This window comes from Camellia sinensis, chromosome 4 (genome assembly GCF_055761805.1).
Source record: "Camellia sinensis isolate YWXY chromosome 4, ASM5576180v1, whole genome shotgun sequence".
Lineage (NCBI taxonomy): Eukaryota > Viridiplantae > Streptophyta > Magnoliopsida > Ericales > Theaceae > Camellia > Camellia sinensis.
Window position 1 is genome coordinate 206,199,074 of NC_138964.1, and position 27,304 is coordinate 206,226,377.

Below are 27,304 nucleotides of genomic sequence, written 5' to 3' on the forward strand. Positions count from 1 at the left end.
GACTTGAAAAAAATTAGTTGGATAAGAAAAATAGTTCAAAACAGAAATTGAGAAAAAAAAATTAAAACAAATGTGATTTACACAGAATTACTTTGGGAAAAAGTAAATGCCAATTTTTATTTGAAACAGTAAATTAATTGACAACTAAATAATTGTTGAAAAATATGTATTTTTCAAAAAAAAAAATCATTATAAACTGCCCATTTTTAATAAATTTTAAATTTTCAAATAATTATAAATTATATTAACCAGTCAGGTTTAATAAATGACTGAAAATTTGTTCATATATGTAATGAATTGTGTATAAGTTTTATATATATATTTATTTGATCTGTACATGTTAAAAATTACACTTCAATTAAAATAAATGACAATTTTTTTTTATTTTTTTGTTACCCAGATTTGGTTTTTTTGTTTTTTCTTTCAATTAAAAGTAACAATCCTTTTTTTTTTTTGGTTACAGGTAGGTATTAATTGTTTGGTCAATTAACTTTCACATATTGATGTCCATACAACTCAACTTTGACCAAAAATCCATCCTGATGTGCGGTCCGTATGTGACGTGAGGGCTCCACCGAGCTGCTGCCAAGGACGCCTACATTGGTTATGTAGGGGCAAATTAGTAATTTAATAACAAAACATCATATCAAACACTCTCTCCAATACAATCATTTAAAAATATTCTCATTCATCTTCCCAAACATAAAAATTAAAATAGCCTATTAAAATAACCAAATAGCCAAAAAGCCTACTAAAATAGTCATTTCCCAAACGAGGCCAGAGTGTCCCGGGGGGGTTTTCACGTGTCCTTAGGTTTTGGAATAATTTTTTTTTTTTACAAATATAATGAAAATATTTTAAGTGTTAATGATATTTTTAAAATTATGAGAATAATAATGGTTGTTTTTTATTGAAAATAAAGATATTACGATAAGTCATATTATTGTCTATGAAAATTTCAATACAATGGTGATGTCTATCATTATTGATATATAAATATAATTAATCTCAATGAAAATATGAAATTTATTGAATTGTTAGTTATATTTGACATGTGCAGTTCATTCTCTATGTGTTTCTTTACTATTGATTGATGATATCATATGTCAATAATGATGTGGTCTTACTATTATATTAAATTTTTATTGAAACTTCGTATATAAAAATTACTTTATCATTATATAATTTATTTTAAAACTTATATCTATGACTTTTTATTTTTATTTTTATATTATTCATGATATACTAGTTATAAATAATATATGTACGGGGAAGAAATAATTCTTCTCGTATAATCCTGTTGACCAAGTCCACGCTCCTCCATACGACGTCGCTTTATAACCTGAAAACACAAAAGTGAGCTAGCCGGCGGGTGCGTGCCGGAAACCTCTCCGATGCCTAAGTCAGTAAGCTTGACAAATAGACAAAGTTTTATGTTCCCAGAAAGAATTATGTTCAATTACCTCCTCCAAGGTGATGTTTGTGAGCTTTTATAAGTTTCCCGTGGCACAATCCTAGTTGGACTTGTATTTCTACTTGCAGAGTCCTCCTAGGATTCATACTCCTAAGGATAATGCTTATCCCTTTACACCCTCCCCCACTGCTTAAACCAAGTGGGATGGTTTTCTCCATGGCCGAACTACCATTTGACCGAGGTAAAGTAGGCCGAACTATCCTTAGTTCAGCCCTTCCCTTTACTCTTCCTAATATCGGTTTCTCATCTGTTCAACCCATGGTGTGTTTGGACCGAACCAACGACTCTCGACCGGTATAACTCCCAAACCGGTATACCTCTAAGGTCGGTATAACTTCAAGGCCGGTCTAACTTCAAGTTGCTCCCAGACCGAAGTACATTTACAATCCTCCAACCGAAGTAACTTTATCATTTGTGAGCCGAAGTAATTTCACCTCCTTGGGCCGGAGTAACCCTGCTCTCCTGGGCCGGAGTATCCATTACGCCCTTTTTACTTAGTCCTTCGCGTTTTGGGCCTCAAAGCCCAACTCGCAGCTCGGCCCAATTTTTCCCAAAAATTACCCTCTCAATATATATATATATATCTTTCTTGAATTCATTGTAAAAATTTATATAAAATATTTTTATAAAATTTTTTGATATTATAATTAATAAGTGTAGCTTATGATTTAATTTTTTTGGCTCATGTGGATGCTAATACTTTCTCCAAATATAGACAGTGAACACTTTTGACTCTGGTTCAGCAGTTGACTATTACTTTATTTAGTATAAATTATAAATGTACCTTCTGATTTGCTTAAATTATAAACTATTCCTGTGATTTTAGAAATTATATTATGCCTCTTAAGATTTGTAATTTTATAACAAATAAGTCATTTTATTAATAAATCATCAAATTAATTAACAATTTTTAATAATGTTAAAATTTTATTTTAATTAATAATTCAGATAATTTTATTATTGTATTGGTGAATAGTTAGAAATTTCACTTTTTCAATTAATTATGTTAAATAAAAAATTCTAACAAGGAGGTAATTGTAATTTTTCAAACCACAGGGGTCAATTCATATTTTAAGCAAACTTCAGAGGGTGTATTTGTAATTTACCTTTAAAATAATTATGGGGATGTTTGGAAAGTGGGATTTTAATCCAAAGGTTAAAATTTACAAAAAGACAAAATAAGCTAAAATAACTACTAAGATAAAATATTACATTAAATTCATAATCATTTCACTTTTTTCTTTAACAAATATCACATCTAACTATAAAAAAATTTAATCATCTTTTCAAATATAAAAAATTTAACCTATTAAAATAACTTACTAAAATAATAACTTCCCAAACACCTACTATAATTTTATGAAAGTGTAAATGAGCATATGTTCAGTGGAAATAAAAGTTGTGCTTCTCATTTACTCCGACATGTATTTCTATAAAAGTGTAAAGGTGTATTTTGTCTATGTTTTGAAACATGTTTTTAGAAAAAAAAATAAAAAATAAAAAACATGTTTGGTTATTAATTTTTTCAACAAAATTTCAAAATTACTTTTTTCTCACTATTACATATCAATCAATTACTTTTTCTTTCTCCTTTCTCTTTAATCATTTTTTCTCTCACACACATCTACTCAATTACAACAAAATATCAAATCATCCCAAACTCCTAAACTCCAAAACTATTTTCAAAATATACAACTAAACAAAAAGAAAATTCTAAACTCTCTTCTCAAATTTTTTTTTTTTGAAAATTTATCTCAAAACACCAACCAAACACACCCTATTTCTTTTGAGTTGTTCATATTTGAATTCAAATTTTCTACTATATTTTTATTTGTAGAGAATATTTCTAATTTTTGAGATATTTTATTTTATTTTTTATAGATTGATTTATATTAGATGAACTTTAAAATTAAAAAACATATGATTATTTTTTTTTAAAAAAAAAAGCCCACTAAAATGAAAATAATCTAACTTTTGTGGACAAAAAAACTTATTGACGTCAGTTTATTTCCATCTTTAGTAATCTTTTTTTTTCAAAGAAATTCAATTTTTTAAAGTCTAAATAGACCTAAAAAAATAAAAGAAAAAGAAAATGGTGCACTAATCTGACGCTGAAGAAAAGATGTTTAAAATAAAATGTTTGGGATTTGAATTCTCTATGGTGCTTGCCTTGTGGTGATTTGTGGTTTTAACCAATGTTTTAAAAATTGGATTGGTAAGCGAATCAGAAAAGAGATATGGTGAACAGATTACTGATTCAATCGTCGGGTTGAACTGAAATCGAATCGTGACATTATAAATATATTAAAATTATATTTAAATAAAAATATAAGTAATAAAATTATAAATTAAACAAAAATTAAAAATATTAAATTATCTTAAATATTTCTCCTAATATTTTTTCTTACTAAAAAATATAATAATATATTTTAAAATATTATTAATTTTAATTTTGGAATAAGGAACCAAATATTCAATATTCCTTCCATATGATTTTAATTCAAATAATTAGATTGAAAGAAAAGCAAAAATTTTAGAGGGATGTCAAAATTTCAAGTCTCCTTCCAATAAATTTGATTGAATCCCACATGGATTTCTTAAGTTTTTTTAAAAGAATTTTTTTCTTATAAATAGGTAAAATCTTTCACAATAATTTCAAGCTCTCAATAGGATTTCTCACAAAAGGAGACCTTTGAAAGAAAGTTTTTAATTAAAATTTTCTTATATATATAAATATATATATAAAATAAGAAAGAAAGATAGAAAATAAAGAAACAATAAAAAAATAGTTAGAAAATATCAAAAAAAAAATTCAAAATTTTTAATTTTATCAACCCAACCGATTCACCTAACCTGTCCTCGGGTTGACTGATTTGAAGATCCAACCATCGGTTTTTCTGATTCTCTCTAAAAAGGCCGGTTTTTGCATTGGAATGATTTAGAAGGTATATCTGGATCAAAATCTCGATTAGTCGACGGTTCAATCAGTTGAACCGGTCGCTCTGAGTTTTAAAACCTTGGTTTTATCCATGACAAGACACATCATTAAAGATAACAATCAATAGATACAATCTAATTTGAAACTACAATCAAAATTATGTTGCTTTGAATACTAAATTTAAAATAACAAATACCAACAAAAATCTCCGACAACATGCAACATACATGTCACGACTCGCTTCCCGTATCCAAGGGTTAAGTATCGTGATGGCTAATAACTGAGGTTACCTTCGGCCAATTCTTAAACAAATAAATAAACGCGGGCGGAAGTAATATTTAAATGAGGGTACCAAAATAATCACTGGAGCTACTATTTTTATTATAAAATTTATTGACAAAAAAAACTGATATTTATGTAGAAAAATATCAATAAAAGCGCTGTGTGTGTCTATTCCGCAGCCCCCGCATCTAAGTCTCTCCAAAGGCTATTTTTGAATTGCATTGTTTCCTGAAAATTGGTAAACAACTATAAGCACATGGCAAAGTGAGAAATATTATACCAAGAGTATAAGGGACACGAAATAACCATAGATAGTTAATTAGGCCAAAACATTTAAGATAACTTAGTCGGAACAAATAATCCTTTAAGTAGCAAAACTAAGATTATTTTCATTTAAGTGGCAGAAACTAAAATACGGAAATTATGTAAATATATAGCCATAACCACGGTACTGAACAGAACAGAACAGAGGTCACAGGAGTGACAATCAGAACAGAGGTACGGATTCAAAAGGTGGCTCGTACGGATTCTAGAGGTGGCTCCCATAATAGTGTAGTACTTAGCTCCGTACAGCACTTTGCTCCGCACAGAACAGAGGTACGGATTCAAGAGGTGGCTCCCACAATAGTGTAGCACTTAGCTCCGCACAACACTTTGCTCCGCACAGAGCAGAGGCACGGATTCAAGAGGTGGCTCTTACGAATTCTAGAGGTGGCTTCTACAACAGTGTAGCACTTAGCTCCGTACAGCACTTTGCTCCGCACAGAACAGAGGTCAACGGATCAGAGGGCCACAAAGTAACTAAACAGAGGCCAATGGTTATTTAAATCCCCCAAGGTATAAGACTCTCGTGATGGTACTTACAAAACATAATTGTATATAAGGTTATAGTCAAATATTCTTTAAAAGTAAAACAAACATATCCACGAGTTTTCTTTTAAGCAAATAGGGTTCAAAAAATAATCCACCTAACTGAAACCTTTAGAAAACATAACTTTTATTAATATACTAATAAAACATAACCTGTATAAAATAAATTTTGGTAAGTTAAAATATATGTAAAATATATTATGGTGACTGAAAGTATAATATAACTCACCTTAATTTTAATACCTTACTCTTTCTTTTCACTATCAAAGACCCTTTTAGCTTCCATCATTCTCTTCCTTCTTCCTTTCTTTTCTTTCTTTCCTTTCTTTCTTTCTTCTTTCCTTTTTCTTTCTTTCCTTTCTTTTCCTTTTCCTTCCCACAGGTTGATCACCTCCCTTTTACAGGGTGACACAGCGGAATAAATCACGCGAGTCAAGTAGTATCAGAGCAAGGTTTCTCCTGGCTCGATGTCATTCATCGAAGGAGGAAGCACAAGCTCTATTGACGATGATCATAGAGAAAGATCTAATAGGATTCGAGTCAAGGGATTTGCCCAAGGCCAACTTGTTAGTCACAATGTTAATAGGAACCGTGCTATGGGATTTGCCCAAGGCCAACCTATTAACCACAACGTCTTGAGACGATCTTCTTATTATCAATATGATAATGAGGATAAATCTAAAGATGAGTTATTCGAGGATTATGGTGAATATCAGTCGGTAAGGCAACAACGAAGATTCAGTGATGTGTTCAACAGCAATAATTGTATCAATCATGACTTTTCAAATTATCAAGTACCATTAGAAATTCCCTATTTTAATGCTTCTTGTCATGTCGAGGATTTTATTTATTGGTTTCGTAAAGTTGACAAATTCCTTGAGTGTATGGAAATCTCTGAAGAAAAGCAAGCCAAATATGTCGCACGTAAGTTACAAGGTTATGTTTCTACATGGTGGAAACAATTGCAATATGGTCGAAGGCGACAATACAAACAACTCATTAGGACATGGCATAAGATGAAGAAGTTGATGAGTTCTAGATTCCTTCAATCAAATCATGGGCAAATATTGTATCAACAATATCAAAGAAAGCTTGAATCGAAACAATTGTTCCAAGGTAATTCTGATTCACAACATTCTTCGCAACTCAATAATTATTATGCAATTGTGGATAAAGATTATTCGAGAAACATGACTACGGCTTTGCCAAGTTTGGGTCAATCAAGTCTTATAGGTCAACAAATTTGTTACGCTCCACCACACATTGAAGAAGAAAAGGTTTTGAATATCTCAATGTTTCAAAATTTTGAAAGCCCAAACAGACATTCAATTGAAGTAGAAAATCAAGTTGATTTCAATAATGGCGAGAACGTTGAAATTGATGAACGAGAGGTCACTGAAATTATTTTGATCAAGATGTTTGAAGAAGACAATGAAAAGGTGAAGCAAGAGAAAAACGTTGAAGGTAGCCAAGAGCTTCTAATGACGGAACTATCATCTCTTGATTATTATGATGGTTATGAGATCGCAAAAGAATGAGATCTAGTTGAACTCAATGGAAAAGAAGAAATAAAAGATGAGGTAATAAAGTTGACATGCGCACCAAAGAAGTTGATTGAGGATGTTGCAATTGATATTCCAAGATTGATAATTGAATATCCAACTGATTCTAAGACAGAGCAGAGTCCAAAGAGTATCCAACATCAACATAAAATACACTTCGTTGATTTTCTTGGTGTGGAGCAATGTAATGTGATTTTCAATGCTTGTCTAATTGATCTTGTCAACCAGTTGAAGCATATAGAGAACAACTTTCAGAAAGTAAACTTCTCTACATATAATGTTCAGAAGAGGGACAAACAACTGAAGTATTCCAAGTATCTTTTTATTTGGGATGGACGATGGCAGATCTCTAATATGAACTCGAGGACGAGTTCTTTCAAAGAACCTATTTTTCTGCAATTGATCCCACCATACCGCAGCACCTCCTTTTAGTTTGTACGCTACCAATTTCACCATCTTTGATTCTGGAACATCCACCATCTCAAAAAATCGCTCCACCTCTGAAAGCCAGTCAAGAAAATCCTCAATATGTAGATTTCCATTGAATTGGGGAAGATCTATCTTCATTCGGTACTCATCGAACCCTTGTTGTTGTTGTCTTCGGGGTTGATAGTTGGCTGGAATTGGTTCAAACTCTGGCTCAGACTCCTCCTCACTATCAGATGGACAACGAAGGGGATGTCTAGGAGCATTCTGAATAGGTTGACCTCCGGCAACTCCTTTGGTGCGCACTCTGTTCTGGTTAATAGGTTGGCCTTGGGCAACTCCCTCAGCACGAACCCTATCAACCACTGGTGGCCTGTTGTTGGCATTGAGATTCAGGCCAATAAAGCAGATCATGAATTTCGTTCAACTGCTCTTGCTGTTTCTCATATGCTACCCACAGGGCCTCGACCCCACGATCACCGCCAGTAGGGTTTACATGATCTACTCTGTCTTGTGCATTGAGCCAGGTGAATCCTCGCTCTGATACCACTTGACGCAGCGGAATACACGAGAACTAGATATCGTTCTAGTAGACGAAAGGGGCTCTCGAATCCACGAGAAAAATAGAACCTTGAATCCACAAGGAAAAGAAAATATCTTAATATTGAATGAAAAAATTGTCTTTGCCATGAGGCTTACGTAGCTATTTATAATAAACCAAACCTAATACTTGTAGGAAAAGTAATTCTAAAATAAACTAGGAAACTTAAATCAATACAAATTAGGAAACCTAAGAGAATAGGAAACTAGAATTCTAAACTATTTAAAATCCTAATCAAAATCTAATTCCAAAATAATAAAATTAAGAAACCTAATAATTCTAAAATATTTATACTAAATTACAAGAATCCTAATAATATATCAAAAATATTAAAACTAAAAAATATAAAAATTCTTAAAATCTTATCCTGAAAATCTTGTCCTACATCACAGAGAGATAAGGCGCATACGCGGCGTGCGAATCTCCTTCAGATTCGATTAATAATTATATAAATTCATTTTTAAATAGATATTTAAGATAATTAACTTTTGATCTAATATTTTAATATAATTATATAAATAAATTAATTCTTAATTAAATTACACTTTGTCATATATCAATAGAAAATAAATTATTTATTTTGTTATCACATCCATTATTATTATTATTATTATTATTTTGACCCCTAAACTTATACTAATTATATTATTTCACAAAATTACACATAATAATATATAATAAATTATATATTTTCCGAACTGAGATTAAATAATATTAGTATAAATTCTACAGAATAATAAAAAATCTGGGTTGTTACAATACATCTTTACAAAAAATTTAAAAAATAAGCCAATAGAATTAAAAACTTGAAATATCCATTCAAATAAATAAATAAAGGTTTTGTTTGGTTTTATTTTCTGAATCAATTTTTTTAATTTAAAAAAATATATATATTAGTTTCGTCCAAAATAAACACAAAATAATATTATTTAATTCTTAAAAATTATTTATGCCCTCAAAAAAGGTAAAACCATATAAAAATCATGAGTGTTTTTATTTTTATTTTTTTAAATAGAAAATAAATTTTAAAAACTAAACTAAACATACATGTCAACTAACTTGATAAAAACAGCATTTCTACATACATTAATCTATACAAGTACATTAAAATTAAATCCCAATCCTTGAGAGTCTAGATCCAAATTATCGTTACATTTGCGAAAATAGGTTAGAGGCGAGTTAATTTTGTAATTTTAAAAAATAAAAATAGTATAACAAGTTACAAATAATAACTTATAATGAATGGAAATTAAAATATGTAAGATGATAAATAAATAAATAAAAATATTATATTAAAAATAAATAAAGTTTCAAGCATTTTTCACTTTAAATTATAGTGTTTCCATTTCGACAAATTAAACCCTAGAGTTCCATTTGAGTTTCGATTTGACCCAATCCATCTCTATCTGTGTAAGGTAACGGAGGGGGTTTAAAGTGAAAAATACATGAAATCTTGAGTTTATTTTGTAATTAACTATTTTTTATTTTTAGTGATTTAAATTTTTAAAAAATGATTAATTACACAAAAGATTCCAAAATTTTACCTATTTTTCACTTGAAGTCCCAATATTTTTCAATTTAAACTCCCTCTGTTACCTTCATAAACGGAGATAGCTGGAGGAGGTAAATTGAAACACGGATAAAATTTCAGAATTTAATTTATCGAAATTAAAATACCGAGATTTAAAACAAAAAATACTTGAAATCTGCAGATTTTTTTATAATTAACCTTATATTTGTTAAATAAAATCAGGATGCAATAAGTGAGGTGGAGTGGGACGGAAGAAAATTACCAATTCTACTTATGACTTTCATTACACGTATCACCAGCGACTGCAATTGTTTAAGCGATAATAATATATATCATTGATGGTGAGGGAAAGAGATTTTTTACGAACATTGGTGGTGGAAGTTTAAAACTCTCAAACTAATTTTATTAATTTGTTAATTTTTAAATAAATAAAAAAAATTCTATTGATTAGTTCCTTAAGTCAAAAAAAAAAAGCTCTAATTATTTATGATTTTGAATTTTAAAATTCAAAACAATATGATAAGTCACCCTTACTTTTTTCAAAAATAATATTGATCAAAATAATTCAAATAAAGAAACAATAAAGGTACTAATTATCTATAATTTTGAATTTGAAAATTCAAAATAATATGGTAAGTCACCTTCATCTTTTATGAAAATAATATAAATTTTAAAATTTTAAAAACTCAATCAAATTAAAAATTCAATACAATTCTTTCTTAAGAATAGCCAATATTTGATTTTTTTTTAGCCCGGCTAACTTCTCACCAAATGTAATGATGCAAAAATTAGTCTCTCTCTTTATCAATAGTCCAAACTTATTTCAAGTTTGTTTGTTTGTACTTTTTTGTAAATTTCTATTTTCACATGAGTATTTTTTTTTCCCTTTATATTTGTTTAACTATCTTTGTTTTGGGAGTTAATTTGAACTTTTATTTTATTTTTTTTAGTGGATGTTTGTGTATTTTTTATGTTGTTATTATTCTTTTTGATATATGTAAATTGATAATACAACTATGTGTTTTTTAATAGAATAGGGCATCTTATATTGTTCTTTATGATTTGGCTATTTTTAAAATTTCTTAAACAAAATTTTCAAATTTTTTTGTTTGTAAAAAATTAAAAAGATTTAATTGATTTGTCCATCAATAAATAAAATTTTAAATAATGAACATTGTTCCATAATTTATGGATTTAAAAAAATATATATATATATATATATATCACCAATATATGGAATAAGAAAAACTATTATTTTTCATTTTTTTATTTTTAACTCTTTAAAACTCTAACGGTACCTTTTTATTTCCCCAACATTGTCTTTTTAAATTTGCAAAGATAAAAAATTATACCGGAATTGCATAGTGGTTAGTGGAGGTGGTGAGCATGGCAACAACAAGGATGATGATGAGCTCGGTCATAGTATTGTTTGGGTGAGTTTTGAAAAAGTGAATATTATTTAAAAGAATAATAGATAGTTTTGGTGGTGAATTGATTTAGAAAACTAATGTGTGCTTGAGATTAAGTGTGAATTTTACTCTATAAAAATTGAATATGGATCATATATATTTTTTATATATCATTTTTGGTACTTTTGTATAACTATAAAAATTATTGTGATCACATGTTATTTATCATTTGATATATTATTACTGTATTATTGTAATGAGTTTTAATATTAATGTTTATTATCAATGTAGTGGTGAGATATCACATGATAAATAAAAAATATATTTTGTTATTATTATTATTGATAATATATTTCTTTATTTATTTTTTACAATGTTCAAAAAATAATTTATGTTCATTGTTAGTTTTTGTAGATGAGAAGTCAAAAATAAATTATATATAATTAAAGTTATAACTAATTTGAGATGGAAAAGGAAAGTTCAAAAAAAAATTATAATTATATATAATTTTAAAATATTTTTAAAAAAATACAAAGAAAAATTGGAACTATAAATTATAGTTATCAAAAAACCTAATTCTATTATGAAAAAAATTAAATGAAAAATTTATCAAATTTAAATTTATAACTATTAAATATTTTTAATAAACCATCAATTTTTTATTCAAGTACTAACCTAATTTGGTCTTAAATAGTTCTTCATATAAATATATCTTAATATTGATACAATTAATATTAGACATATTTTAAGAAGGGTAAATTATATTGATAGTCCCCGCATTTTGTCTCTTGTGTCAATTTGGTATTTGTAATTTTAATTAGTTTGATTCTGACCATTAATTTTAGATTTTGTATCAATTTGTTAGTTTGATTTTGACTATTAATTTTAGATTTTGTATCAATTTGGTCCAATTGATAATGTCGGTTAAGGTTTTAAAAGAAAATAGTTATTGAGTTGGTTAACATTAACTTACTGAGTTGAACAAATTTATAATTTTGTCCATAAAATTATAACAGATGCTACTCATGTTTGTTTTTTCAATAAAAAAAAATATCAGCAATTATAATAATTGGACCAAATTAAAATCAAAATCGAGAAAATTAAAATTAAAGTACAAAAATAACACAAGAGTTAACATATCAGGACTACCAATGTAATTTATTCTTTTAAGAATAGCTATATAATATCTTAATTTAGTTTTAAATTGTTAATAAATATACCAAGCAAATATGTACATATTTCCTTTTTTGTTATAATTTTTTTTAAAATATATTTACTAATAAAAAATTAAATAATATGTGGGTCTACTAACTCATGGATTGGACATAAATTAGACGATTCTCCAAGGATTAGGCTTAAATCACGAATTATTGGCAAAAAAATTGACTTGAACTAAATTTTCTTGACTACTGTTTAGTGTTTAATCAAATATTAAAACCCTCCAAGTTAGCTTATATCAGTCACGAATTGATAAGCTATAATAAAATTTATATTTATTAGGATTAGAATATGACCTACAATTTAGAGTGGCTCTATATTATATAATTTTTTCATCCATAAATATATATATATAACTATTCATTTAATTGTTTTAAACATAAATATATAGTTTTTTTTTAAAAAAAATTAAGTTCAAAATTTTTAATTATTATAAAAAATACTTACAAATATCTATTTACTAATTTAATAAATAGATAGGTCAAATGATTCATATAAGTTGAGAATAGACAAAGATAATTTTTAATGATTAGGTGAAAGATAAGTTGATGTAAATCTAATATTAAGCCTAAATTTAATATCACAAGTGAATTCTAATCTATTTTTACGTAAATCTTATAACATAAGATAAATTATATTTTTGATGCTAGAGAAATTTTTACACTTTACAAAACATGAAAAATTAATATATTGACAAATGTAATTTACCACTATCATATAATAAATTAAATTCACGAAACTTATAAGACCAAATATATTTATATTTTATCATAAATATAATTTTGTGATTTATTTTTTAATTTTTACCAATTAAATTATGACATGTATTTGTTATTAAGAACTTAGAGCACACAATTAATGATATAAGAATAAATAAAAAATTATCTTATATATAATTGTGATAAAAATGAATAAAATCTAATTGATTCTAAATTATTTTTACCAAATATTCTTGATAAATTTTTTAGATTATTATTTAATTTTAAAAATTATTTTTTGATTATTTATTTATATCCGTGCATAGCACGGGTATTTATGCTAGTTAATATTATGGGTAAATAACATTTTGGTATTTGTTTAAAATACAATTTTTTCTCTATAGTTTTAAAAATTACATTCTTTGTCTTTAATTTTGTAATCACATAATAAATAATTTATTTTTATTAAAAAATTATTAAATCAATTAATAATTTTAATAATGTCAAAAATATACTTCAATTAACAATTCTGATAAAATGGCAATTAGAAATTTTATTTTTTTGTTAATTTAGTTAAATACAGATTCTGACAAGATAATATTTGTAACTTCTAAAATCATAAGAAATAATTTATATTTTAATCAAACATCAAGAATGTGTTTGTAATTTATTCTAATATTATTTTATAATTTACTCTAATATTTTAGGGAAAATTAGTCTAAGCTCCCTCTCCTACTTTTGGTAATGGAAGAGATCCATAATATTTTTTTTATGATGTTTAAGGTCTCTTCCCATATATCACAGAGAAATTTAACTCTCTCAAATCAAACTCATTTCTCTCTCTTTCATCTCTCTCGCTTTCTCTAAATCCAAACCTTACTTCACTCCCTCATAGTCTGGCACCTCACCAAGGAAGACAGAGTCTACGACCTCCCTCACCGCCTCCTCACCGGCTACTCTCACTCCATCGAAGACGTCGTTCTCGCTTTTGTTGGCCAATTCTCTCTCTCCGGCAGCTGGGACTCCGAGGCGCTGTTTGGGATCGGAAGAAGAGCGAAGAAGAGCCTGAGTCCCCGATGCAATGAGGGAGTCGCCAAGGGGGGAAGAGAGCGAAGAGAAAGAAGAGGAGCACGGCGGCAAAGAAGGCGGCAGAGACTAGATCTATGAGGCGTCACTGCCTAAGGTTGGCCTTTGATGAGGAGAGATTCAAGTGCCCCGTCATCTCTGGTTTTGAAGGAATTCCCAATATTTTATGTTGATGATCATATAGATATAGACATATAGATATAGATGGGTTGGGTGGTCTCAACCTGGCTTTGTTGCTTTAGAGTTTTAGAAATTGTGGGTCTTTCTCTAGAGAGAAGGGAATTTTCTCTGAGTTTTTGTGAATTTCTCTGGGTTGGAAGAGAATTTTCTCTAAATTTTTGTGAATTTCTCTACGTTAGAAGGCAATTTTCTCTAGGTTTTTGTGAGTTTTTTTGAGTTAGAAGGGAATTTTCTCTGAATTTTTGTGAATTTCTCTGGGGTTGAAGCAAATTTCTTGAGACTAAGAAAATTTCTCTGAGTTGAAGTGAGTCCAGAGAAATTATGGTAAGATTTTTTCTGTGAAGTTGAATTTTCTTTAGATCAATTTAAAGAATTTTAGACATTATTAAAATATAAAACATTCTTTATACGATAAAATTTTAATATAAAGAATCCTAAAAAAAAATAACGTCAATATTTTAATCAAACATCAAGAATTTTCTAATATTTATTCACCAACGAGCGAGATTCACGTTTTAATAATCTTTTTACAACATTCTTGCTAAAATCATTATATCCCACTTGGCAAACAACAATTGGAACGTTACGCCACCTAAGCTATATTCAAAAATTGTGGCTCCCTTAATGATTACTTTATGGAAAATGATTTGTCCCCTTAAAAAAAAAGTCCTACAGTCCCTTAATTCCCAAAACGACGTCATTTTAGGTAAATTTTTATTTTTATTTTTATTTATTTATTTATTTATTTTTGGCCTTGGTTTGAAATTTAGGGGGATTAGAGGGCCAAAAATTAGGGGATGTAGCAAGGTCCTTAATTTATATATATAAAAAAAAAAAAACGCTTACGTGTGTCATCTCTAACATTTTTTTTTTCATTTTCAATAATTTTTAGGTAATTTAGAGTGCACCTGAAAATGGTAGTTCACTTTCTTAAGAAATTACTACCTCTTCAAATGTAACCATTGTACATTCTTAAAAGTATAAAACATTTGTTTTCCCGTTTTAAATAAAAAATATATTTAAATAGAATGAAAATAATTATTTCAGAAAGTAATTGAAAAAGTCACTCTAAAATAGTAAATTCACTTTTTTGCCCAATTTTGAAGACCAACAAAAAGTATTGTTGGAGGTGCTTTAATATAATTGGAAAGCTACGTAAATGGTTAATTTTGAATAATAGCTATTATTTTTATGTTAATTTTGAATAATAGCTATTATTACAATCAAGACAAGTAAAAATAAATGAATAAATAGTGAAAAAAAATGAATTTTTTGTTCAATAATTTGAAAAAATTTGTTACATTGCCTATCTATATACTATATAAAGAAAAGGAAAATTTTAACCCATAAGCCTTATGAGAGCTCCAATATTTCAATCTTAATTTTTTTTAATTCTTTTGATTTAAAAAAAAAAACCTCAGCATTTATTAATTTCTCCAACCCACAAGCATTTTTGACTTCTCCCATACCTACTACTACATCCCTTTTCAACTTCTCCCATACACTATGGTTAGTGATGAGATTGTTAAATTATTTTTATAAAAAATCTAAAAATAATAATTTATATATTAAAAAAATATCTAAAACAAATATAAATTCTTATTAAATCTGTCTATCTATCTATATATATAAGGAAAAAGATTTTTTTTAAGAATAATGATTATGGAAGCTCCAAACTCTCAAACTAATTTTGTTAATTTTTAACGAAATAAAAAAAAAAGTCTATTGGTTAGTTCCTTAAGTCAAAAATCCAAAAACAAAAAAAGTTCTAATTATCCACAATTTTGAAATTTAAAATTCAAAACAATATAATAAGTCGCCCTCATTCTTTCAAAAAATAATGTTGATCAAAGCAATTCAAAAAAATAAAAATAAATAAAGACACTAATTATCTATGATTTTAAATTTTAAAATTCAAAATAATATGGTAAGCTACCTTCATCTCACTCTCACCTTTTTTGAAAATAATATAAATCTAAAATTTTAAAAACCCAATCAAGTTAAAAATTCAATACAATTCTCTTTTTAAAATACTCAATATTTGATCTTTTTTCCATCCCATCCAACTCCTTCGCAAATGTAATGAAGCAATGGTTATTCTTTGTCTTTACCAATAGTCCAAACTTATTTCAAGTTTGTTTGTTTGTTTGTAATTTTTTTTTTTGTAAATTTATATTTTTGTGTGAGATTTTTTTTTTCTCTATATGACTTTTTTTTCCAATGTATTTTTTTTCAACTAAATTGATAATAAATATATATCTGTTAACTATCTTTATTTTGGGAGTTGATTTGAATTTTTTTTTTTTTGTGGATGTTTGTGTATTTTTTATATTGTTGTTATTATTTCTTTTGATATACGTGAATTGATAATATAGTTTTTTTTTTATTTTTTTTATATTTTTTTTATAGAATAAGACATCTTATATTGTTCTTTATGATTTGGCCATTTTAAAATTTCTTAAACAAAAATTTCAAATTTTTTATTTGTAAAAAATTAAAAACATTTAATTGACTTGCTCATCAATAAATAAAATTTTAAATAACGAACACTATTCCATAATTTATGGATTTAAAAAAAAAAAATAACACTCACATATGGAATAAGGAAACCTAAAATCAAGCATTTTTTATTTTTCATTTTTAACTCTTAAAAATTCTAACGGTACCTTTTTATTCCCACAATGTTGTCTTTTATATTTACAAAAACAAAAAACTAGACCGGAATTGCAAAATAATTAGTGGAGGTGGTGAGCATAGTAACAACAAGGGTGATGATGAGCTCGGCCAGAGCATTATTTGGGTGGATTTTGAAAAGGTGAATATTAAAAGAATAGTAGATAGTTTGGGTGATGAATTGATTTAGAAAACTAATGTGTGGTTGAAATTAAGTGTGAATTTTACTATATAAAAATTGAATATAGATCGTATATTGTTTTTTATATATAATTTTGGGTACTTTTTTATAAGGGGGATGCACCAATAAATCCCAAATTAATAACTTATGCACTGTTTAGTCCTAAAAGTTTTCTTATAGACTGAAAGGTCCCATTACAATGTTAATAACATCAGATACAATGTTAATAACATCAGAGTCATGTTACAAACATTGGATTTCAAACATCTAATGTTCATCAAATTTCAATAATGTTTGAAAATATATGATGAAAAACATCTAATGTTCATCAGATTTCAATAAATTTTGAAATTATAGAATGAAACATCATATCATTTACATCATTCACATCATGTTGATGTAAAAATAGGACTAAATGGAGCATAAGAAAACTTTTAGGACTAAATGGTTCAACGTTTCAAAAACTAGGACTTATGGGTAAATTTTCCTTTTTATAACTATAAAAAATTATTGTGATCACATGTTACTTATCATTTGATATATTATTGTTGTATTATCGAAATAAATTTTATTATTAATGTCTATTATCAATGCAGTAGTCAGATGTCACATAATAAATAAACATATTCTTTGTTATTATTATTATTATTAATATATTTATTTAGTTACCTTTTTAAAGTGTTCAAAAAATTAATTTATGTTTATTGTTAATTTTTGTAGATAAGAAGTCAAAAAATAAATTTTAGCCAAATTCAAGTTATAACTAATTTGAGATTGAAAAGGAAATTTTAAAAGATTTAATAATTGTATATAATTTAAAAGTATTTTTAAAAAAATACTAAGAAAAATTGGAACTATAAATAAAAATTATCAAACAACCTAATTCTATGAAAAAATTTAAATGAAAAATTGATCAAATTTGAATTTATAATTATTAAATATTTTCAATAGCCATTAATTTTTTATTCAGGTTCTATCTTGATCTGGTCTTAAATAGTTTTTTAGATATAAATATATCTTAATAGTGATACAATTAATATTAGACATATTTTAAGGAGGGCAAATTTTGTTGATGGTCCCCGCATTTTGTCTCTTATGTCAATTTAGTCTCTGTAATTTCAATTAGTTTGATTTTTACCTCTAATTTTAGATTTTATATTAATTTAGTCCAATTGATAATGCCGGTTAAGATTTTTGAAAGAAAATAGTTATTGAGTTGGTTGAGATTAACTTATTGAGTTGAATAAGTTTATAATTTTGTTTATAAAAATATAACAGATGCTACTCATGTGTATTTTCAATAAAAAAAGCACTAGCAATTATAACAATTAGACCAAATTGAGATAAAATTATAAATTTAGGGTCAAAATTGTGCAAATTAAAATTGCAAGGACAAAAATAACACAAGAGTTAAAATATAGGGATTACCAATGTAATTTATCCTTTTAAGAATAAGTACATAATTTCTTAATTAATTTTGAAGTTGTTAATAAATATACCAAATAAATATGTACATATTTCCTATTTTTGTTATAAATTTTAATATATATATATATATATATATTTACTAATTAAAAATTAAATAATTAACTCACGGATTGGATATGAACTAGACGTTTCTCTAAGAACTAGGCTTAAATAAAAAATTATTGGCAAAAAAACTTCGACTTGAACTAAATTTTCTTGGCTACTTTTCAATGTTTAATCCAATATTAGAACCCTAAATTAGCTCATATCAGTCACGAACTGATAAACTATGATATAATTTAAATATAAAATTTAAATTTATTAGGATTAGAATATAGCCTACAATTTAGGGTAGTTTTATCTTAAATAATTTTTTTATACATAAATATATATAACTATTCATTTAATTGTTTTAAACATAAATATGCAGGTTTTTTTTATTTTTATTTTAAAAAACTATAGTCCAAACTTTTTAATAAGTATACATAAAATAAATTCATATTTCTTATTTTTATTATAAAAAAATATTTACAAATATTTATTTACTAATTTAATAAATAGATAGGTCAAATGATTTATATAAGTTGCGAACAGAACAAGACAATTTTTAATGATTAGGTGAAGGAATCTAATGTTAAACCCAAATTTAATATCACAAGTGAATTCTAATTCATTTTTATGTAAATTTTATAACATAAGACAAATTATAAATTTTAGATTTCACGAAATATGAAAAAATTACTATATTGACAAATGTAATTTATCACTATCATATGATAAATTAAATTTGCGAAACTCATAAGACGAAATGTATTTATGTTTTATTATAAATATAATTTTTGTGATTTTTTTTTAAATTTTTACCACTTAAATTATGACATATATTTGTTATTATGAACTTAGAGCACACAATTAATGATATAAGAATAAAAAAAAATTCTCTTATATGTAACTGTGATAAAAATAAATAAAATTTAATTGATTCTAAATCATTTTTGACAATTATTATAAATAATTTTTTTAAATTATTATTTATTTTTAAAAATTAATTTTGATTATTTACGGGTAATTATGCTAGTTTATTTTATAATATAATATGGATATACCATTAGTGAACAAAATATATATATATATATATATAAACATTGACTCCACTAGTCCGAGGTAGTTGGGTGATTTTTTTATAAGCTAGCCGCACTGTCTAACCTATCATGATACAATTTTTCATATTCGTTTATATTTGTAATCCTTGCATTCTCTACTTCTCAAGTTCCAAGGATCGTCCAAAAACATGAACCTGTCATTTTCCCTTCAAAATTTGTGGCTCCCATATTGATTACTAGGGATTATTCCTGAAGGCACGATCAATAATTTTTTTTTAGTACCACACGGGTTACGGAATTTAATTGTAATAAATTAATTTAAAATGATATATCACTCCAGTTTAATACTTCACAAATAAGAAGTTAAAATTGTTTCTACATAGTAAACTGGCAAAAATATTCATAAATTTCAAATAACAAACTTCAAAATTACAGTCCAAATAATAAATTTTATATTACAGTGTGGCATAAGCAAATAATAGAATCTAAAAATATTTGCTAAAATTCCAGTCCAAACAACAAATTTTAGAATTCAATCCACGTTAAAATGACACATGTATAGCAAACCTTCAATAAAAAAATGTTACTGAATTAGTATCATAACTGGTAACCTTTTCAGTTTATCAAATTTCAATACCTTCAAGAAAAGATGAACGAATATTTTGGTACAAAAGAGTAATCATCCTATCTAACTAAAAATAATAATAATTAACCATCCGGTTTAGAATGAGAGGCAACCAACTACACACATAAAGAGAAACAACAAAACCCAACGTTTCCAATACGGATCAGCCACCTACAACAAAATCACTTGCTTAAATTCACTTTAAAAAACCAATAGCTATGAGAAATCAACAAAATGATATGAAAAATCAAAAAGAACAAAATGATTCTTTAAAAGCAACTCTAATTTGACAACAAAATGAACTCATTGCAGTAATAAAAATAATTTGAAGAACAATAACAAATGCATGAATAGCTTAATATAATATTATTGAATCAGATGATTTTACGGTTTCAATTTGAACAATACCAAAAAAAACTCAACAAACCCATGTTTAAGAGTTATAATTGCATGTTTCACAATTTTTTGCAATGACATTGTCATAGCAATGAGACTAAAGGCTTGGTTTAATTTGGTTTGGTTTGAACATTGTCATAGCAACAAATAATCTTCTTTCAATTTGTTTTGTAATTAATCCCCTTCTTTTAGCACAAAATTCATGTACTTCTCTAATAGCTCTGAATATATCAGTGGTAAGCATACTTTTGACCCCATCATTGGCTGAAACACACATGAAAAATAGCATCAAGCGAAGATTCTAAACATGAATGTAAGAGAGAAGTTTACATAGGTTTTACATAGTGAAACCTATCAATAAAATGATAACTCTTGTATAGAAGTCTTCTTAGTTGAACTGGGGAGCAAATTTAAAAAGGAAAAAGAAAAAATGAGGGAGATATAAAGTTATTATAATTCAAACACAACCTTACATACGTAAGCAAAATTATTTTTGTTGACGAAATGGTACCAATACATGTTTTATAGAGGGACCAATTTGAGAGAGAATAAATAAATGCATGTTTTTTACAACTATCAATTAGTAAGTAAATTGATACATACGCAGTTCCCCTAATATTTTTTTTGCCACTGGGAATCCTTAAACCAGTTAATTGATCAAATGTAAAATTAACCGTAAAGATAGATATTTGATTTTTTTAATTATAATTTATAACTACACAACTGAGTGAGTAATAAGCCTATAAAACTGGGCAAAACTTTGTCAAGCCAAAATATTATTTTTGCCACTCTATCCATTGGCAATATAAACTTAGGTTTTTTTTTCTTAATGTTGCCCCCAAGCCAAAATATTGGTTCTACTACTAAACCCATTGGCAACATCATTTAATTATGAGGCTAGGCTTGATTATTCTAAAGTTATGTCCTGAAACCATAATGTTGAAACCATAATAGAAATATAAAATTAGAAAATATTGTTCTAATGATATGTCCTGCGAAGACTAATATATTAAAAGCGTAATAGAAATATAAAATTAGAATAAATAACACCAAGAACAAAGAGACTATCATTATGTTTAGAGACCAAGTTTAAAATATTAACCAGCTTTAAGAAGAGTTGTCTCAGTTTACGGGTGATGCTACATTTCCTCCTAGCAAAGGAGCAATACGGAGGATGTGCTCCTAGTAGCGCTTGATCCACCCACTTGGCATCTATTGGGTTATTAAGTGGAGTAAATGATCTTTGACAAAATCATAGAATCCAAAAATCAACTCAATAGGCAGGATAACAAACTGAGTGAATATTAAATTAAATTGAGTGAATATTGTTTTGTGTCCTATACATGGCAGGATAACCTACTGAGTGAATATTTACATACAAATTAAACAACATAGAAATTAAAGCTATATTTCTTTCTCTAAAAAAAAGGTCTCATCAAATGGTTCAACAATTAGAAACCAACCTCTCTGTATCTCATAATGGTTCATCAATTCTCATCTCTGCCTAACCCATTTTCATCAAATTTATTGTCTCTCGCAATAAAACCTATCAATTATGATCCACTTCAATTTAAAATATCAAATTTAGTAAATAATAATTTAAATTTGAATACATAAAGATATCCAGTTAAACTAACCTAGAACAATGAAACTCTCAACAACCAATTAGAGAATTCCAAGAAAATATAAAGACTTTTGGTAATGAGATTAATTAAAGCTTGAACAGTATGATACTACAAATTCAAACCAATTAACTCATGAATTATTTTGTTAAGAGCCTATTTGTTGAAATAGAAAAATGAAATATGGTTTAGATTTAACTAAGACAAAATAAAAAAATAAACATAACAAAGAAAATCCATGAGCATCAAATAACATGCAGGAAAGAAAAAAAAAAAAAATTCTCCCACAGACAGGAACAAATCTAGTAGTCCATGCCTCAACTAATGAGCATGACAAATTTGGTAAAAAAAAATTCTTATTTTTTGATGACATGACAAATCTCGTACTCCATGGCGTGACTCAGATTACACCTAATTCTACATTCCTAAACATGTATCAATGTCAGCATTAAGAAAAGCATAACAATAGAAAGGATAACAAACTGAGTGAAAAGTAAATTAAACTTAGTGAATATTGTTGTGTCCTATACATGGCAAGATAACATATTAAGTGAATATTTATATACAAATTAAATAACATAGAAATTAAAGCTCTATTTCTTTCTCTAAAAAAAAGGCCTCATCAAGTGGTTCAACAATTAGAAACTAACTTCTCTGTATCTCATAATGGTTCATCACATTTCATCTCTCTCTTACCCATTTTCGTCAAATTTAAATTTATTGTCTCTGGTTCATCACATTTCATCTGTCTCTAACCCATTTTCGTCAAATTTAAATTTATTATCTCTTGTAATAAAATCTATCAATTATGACTCACTTCAATTTAAAATATCAAATTTAGTAAATAATAAATTGAATCAGAGAATTCTAAGAAAATACAAAGGCTTTTGCTAATGAGATTAATTAAAGCTTGAACAATATGATACTACATATGCAAACCAATTAACTCATGAATTTAAAAATCAAAGAATTTAAAAACTTAACTCATGAATTCTATAATTCTGTTAAGAGCCTATTCGTTGAAATAGAAAAAGGAAATGTGGTTTAGATTTAACTGAGACAAAATGTTAAAAATATATATATCTATAGTTGATTTCTTAAATCATTCATTCTTTCTTGCTCCTCCCTACCCCACCCACCCCAATTTAATTTTAATAAACCCAAATAATGATAATTTTAAGAATTTTTTTTTAAAAACCATACTTATAAATTTCCAACACAACCAATCAAAGAAATAATCACAAAATAACAATGATCAATCATTGCTTAAGTAAGAATACAAATCAAATATTTACCACAATGTTTCGATATGAAAGGTCTTAAGGAAGTCCTCAAGCTGCCTAATGTGAGCCTATTAAGCAAACACAATGCTTCAGACACAATGTATTGGACACACCTGATCAAATATTAAACCTAATCACAAACTGGAAACATCAATAAAGCAATTAAATTGGACAAACCTGTTGTCAAACCTGCTGAAAATTAACAAACCTGCTAGAAATTAAAGATTATTGAAACAAAAGATATCAAAAAATTAGAGTATGTTTCAATCACAAATTGTAAACATCAATAAAGCAATTAGATTGGACAAACCTACGCCTGCTGGAAATTAAAAATTATTAAAACAAAAGATATCCAAAAATTAGAGTAAAGATTATTGAAACATATTAGAGTAAAGATTATTGAAACATATTACAGTAAAGATTATTGAAAGAAAAGAATAAACCTCCATCCATGATGGAAATATACTTGCTGGACCCAAAACAGATAGGTTATTGAAACACGTTAGAGTAAAGATTCTTTTGCTTAAACGTTATACTATTAACATTTTGCAAGATTGCTTACCCTGTGCCCCCATTACACTTGAACTCATTAAAGCAAAGGATGAGAAACCACAAAAGAATCATATTATTGAACACGGACTTTGAAAACAGAAATCTTGTTTGGTTTTACATAGCAATCTGAAACTTCTCCATGGTCAGTATTCTTGCTCACCATTGCATACTATATCTTTTGTAGATGCTATGCTACAGAAATTAGAGTGAACTAAATCTTAAACTAAGATTTTGATTGTTGCACATGCATGGGCGGGAATAATCAAAAAGAAGAATAGGCTTGAAGGGATTTCGAGTACATTATTCTTTTTAAACACTTAATCAGCGAATCCTACCTATTAGTGAAAATTTACCACTAAACGTTCACAATCAAAATAGAACAAAAATTGTCTTATGTTAAAAGCTTATAAAAATTGTTTTATGGACCTCCGCTTTTACAAAAAAAAAAAAAAAGGACGATTGATATAAAAAATTATAACAAATTTTGCTAAAAGCTTAATTACAGTACACTTACAATCTTATGTTAATCAATATTAGATAAATGTAAAAAAATTAATAATGTCGTCAAAGTATAAATGAAAATAAAAATTTTATCCTTCAAAGTTCATGTTAGTACTTTTAAACAATAAAGAAAAAATTAATTGACATGCACCTTCCAAAACCAGTTAAAATCCAACAGCCACCACTACCAATTTTTATCTCTCACATGCATTTTTTCAAACACCTTATATGCATTGTAAAATATACAAACAATAACTGATCTTTCCTCAAAATAAAATAAAAGAACATATACAGTGTCACTCTAAACCATTTCATCAAATATAGTTTATCTGAAAATCAATCATAAAACAACAAAGGAAAAAAAGTAAAAGGATAATTGTCAACCACTACCAATTTTATTTTCTTTCTTTTGAGATTGTTTTCTTTGACTTGGTTTGTGTCGTTGGAGTTAAAGAAGGAAAAGGAGGATTCGTAGGTGATCACTATTAACTGTCATAGTTGATAAGGTTGGTTCAATTTATTTATTTCTCAAAATTATTTGGCTATTTGTAATATTTGTATTATACACAGGAAAAACATAATAGATTCCTAAACATGGACTATGTGAAAAAGGCTGAAGGTGTTTCAATATGGGCCATGGGAGTTACTTTAAGACCAAAGTCAACAAAAATAAATTCAAAATTGTGCCTTCATCAATAAAATTGATTGTATAATTACATATATATATATATATATATACATTTGTATATATCTGTAGACACCCCATATTTGACCGACCTTAAGACTCAGACGTCACCGGTTGAGCGCTCGGTGATGACGCATATTGTGCTCGTTCTGAGGTTTCAGAGTCTCGGCTGAGAGCCTTGCCTCCGGACTTCGGGATTCTGTGTGCTTTGTCTCGGTTTGCGAACCAAGTTTTGTCTTCTCTTCTCGAAGGGAGGGAGAGGTCTCGTAGACCATCTCTCAGTGGCCGTAGGCTACGTTTTGTGGTCGTAAGCCATTTTTCCCGTTTAGAGCCCAGTTTTTGGTTTTTGGAACCGTCGGCCGTGTGCCTCGGTTCGGGACCGCTTAACCACCTCCGTTTTCTCTGATTTTTGGCGCACACCTTATTTCCTCCCTTTTGAGGGACACTGTGGCCCGAGAGACCACCTTCGTGGTCGAACGCCACTTCCGGTGCCTAACAGCCCATTTTCGGGGTCCCAGGCCGCGCATTTCGGCCCCCCGAACCTTCGTTTTGCATCCATTTTGGTCCATTTTTTGGCAGGGGCCTCATCTTCATTGTTAGAAAGATGGTGGTATGGTGGGAAACCAGCAATTTTTCTAGAAAAAATCAGCTTTTGTGGTCAAGAGTGATTCAACATGAATCCGGGAAGAAGGAAAACGTCTGTGCGGATTTACTGAAATGGGCATAACTCTTTGCACAATGGGAATTAAGATATGAGGCTACCACCATTGGAAATATTACTTCCGAGGCTTCATTTTTCACTCAAGAATCTCCTAAAGACAATTCTGGACAGAGGAGATATGGTTGATTGAAGTGGGGCATCACTCCGTTTGGACCGAATCTGCGCGGCTTCACGGAAACTGGCATAACTCTTTCCACATAAGGAATTTTAATGCAAGGTTTGCGGCATTGGAAAGCTAACTTCAAGGGATACATGGCTAACCAGATTTGGGGCTTGAACCTTTTGACCCCTAGTAGGCCAACCAGGTAAGGTGGTTGGCGGGCCACCTGAACCTTTTGAACTGGTTTTGGCCCTTTTGACCTGGCCGGCCCTTTTTTGTCCCTCTAAATGTATTCCAGCTATGCCAGCTGTATTCCACCAGGCCGTATGTCCAAAATTTTCCCTCTTGTTTTAGTCCATTCAAATTGGTTTTCGCCCTCTTTGTTTTGGTCCATTCAAATTGGTTTTCCCCTTTTTTTTTGCTCCAATTCAAATTGGTTTTCCCCCTTTCCCCCCCCTCTTTTCCTCTATAAAACCAACACTTGAGCTCCATTTTGAAGGGTTAGAAAAAATCATTTGAGAGCTTTGCATTAAATCTCCCTCCCTCTCTACTCCAAACCTCCAAACTCTAAGATTCTTGCACCATTTCCACTACAACCCATAGCACCACACCACCATACTCTATTCCAGCAACTTGGAGGCCATTTGCAGAGTTTGGAAGCTCAGAAATTTGGTCCAAAAGCTGCTGGTTCATTGCTCTTCAAGGGTAAGCACACTTTTCCCCTAAACTAGTCTTTTCTTGCTTCATTTATAAGCCTTTCTTGAAAGCATTTTTGGGCTCCGACCCAAAATTTAAATAGTCATATTTTGTGCTCATCTCCATGTTTGATTAAGGGTCTTTCTTTGTTTGAGGTCTCCTCCTCACCCTTTGTGTTTAAACTCTTTTTTAGGCCTATTTTTGCATGATAGATTAGCCCTACTTGTGTTTGTTTTTGAGAGTTGTCATAAACTGAAAAATATCTTGTTTTAATCTCATCTTCAAGTTTGTTTAAGGTTCAATTTTTTTTTGAGGTCATATGCTTCTTTGTGTGCTTGATTGTCTCCTATTTTGAGCCTTACACCTAAGCCCTTGTTGCATGCTTTGTTTGGCCTTCTAGCCACTGAAATCCAGTGGATTTTCA

General features: G+C 28.2%; 1 protein-coding gene across 1 annotated transcript in view; it reads right to left on the bottom strand.

The window, feature by feature from the left end:
• Positions 1-7,333: 7,333 nt before the first annotated feature.
• LOC145824400 (uncharacterized) overlaps positions 7,334-27,304 on the bottom strand; it is a 55,893-nt gene continuing 35,922 nt past the window's right edge. Inside the window, exon 4 of the mRNA XM_082924047.1 lies at positions 7,334-7,925. Within this exon, the coding sequence (XP_082780173.1) occupies positions 7,334-7,925 (592 nt within the window). The remainder of the gene's footprint in view (positions 7,926-27,304) is intronic.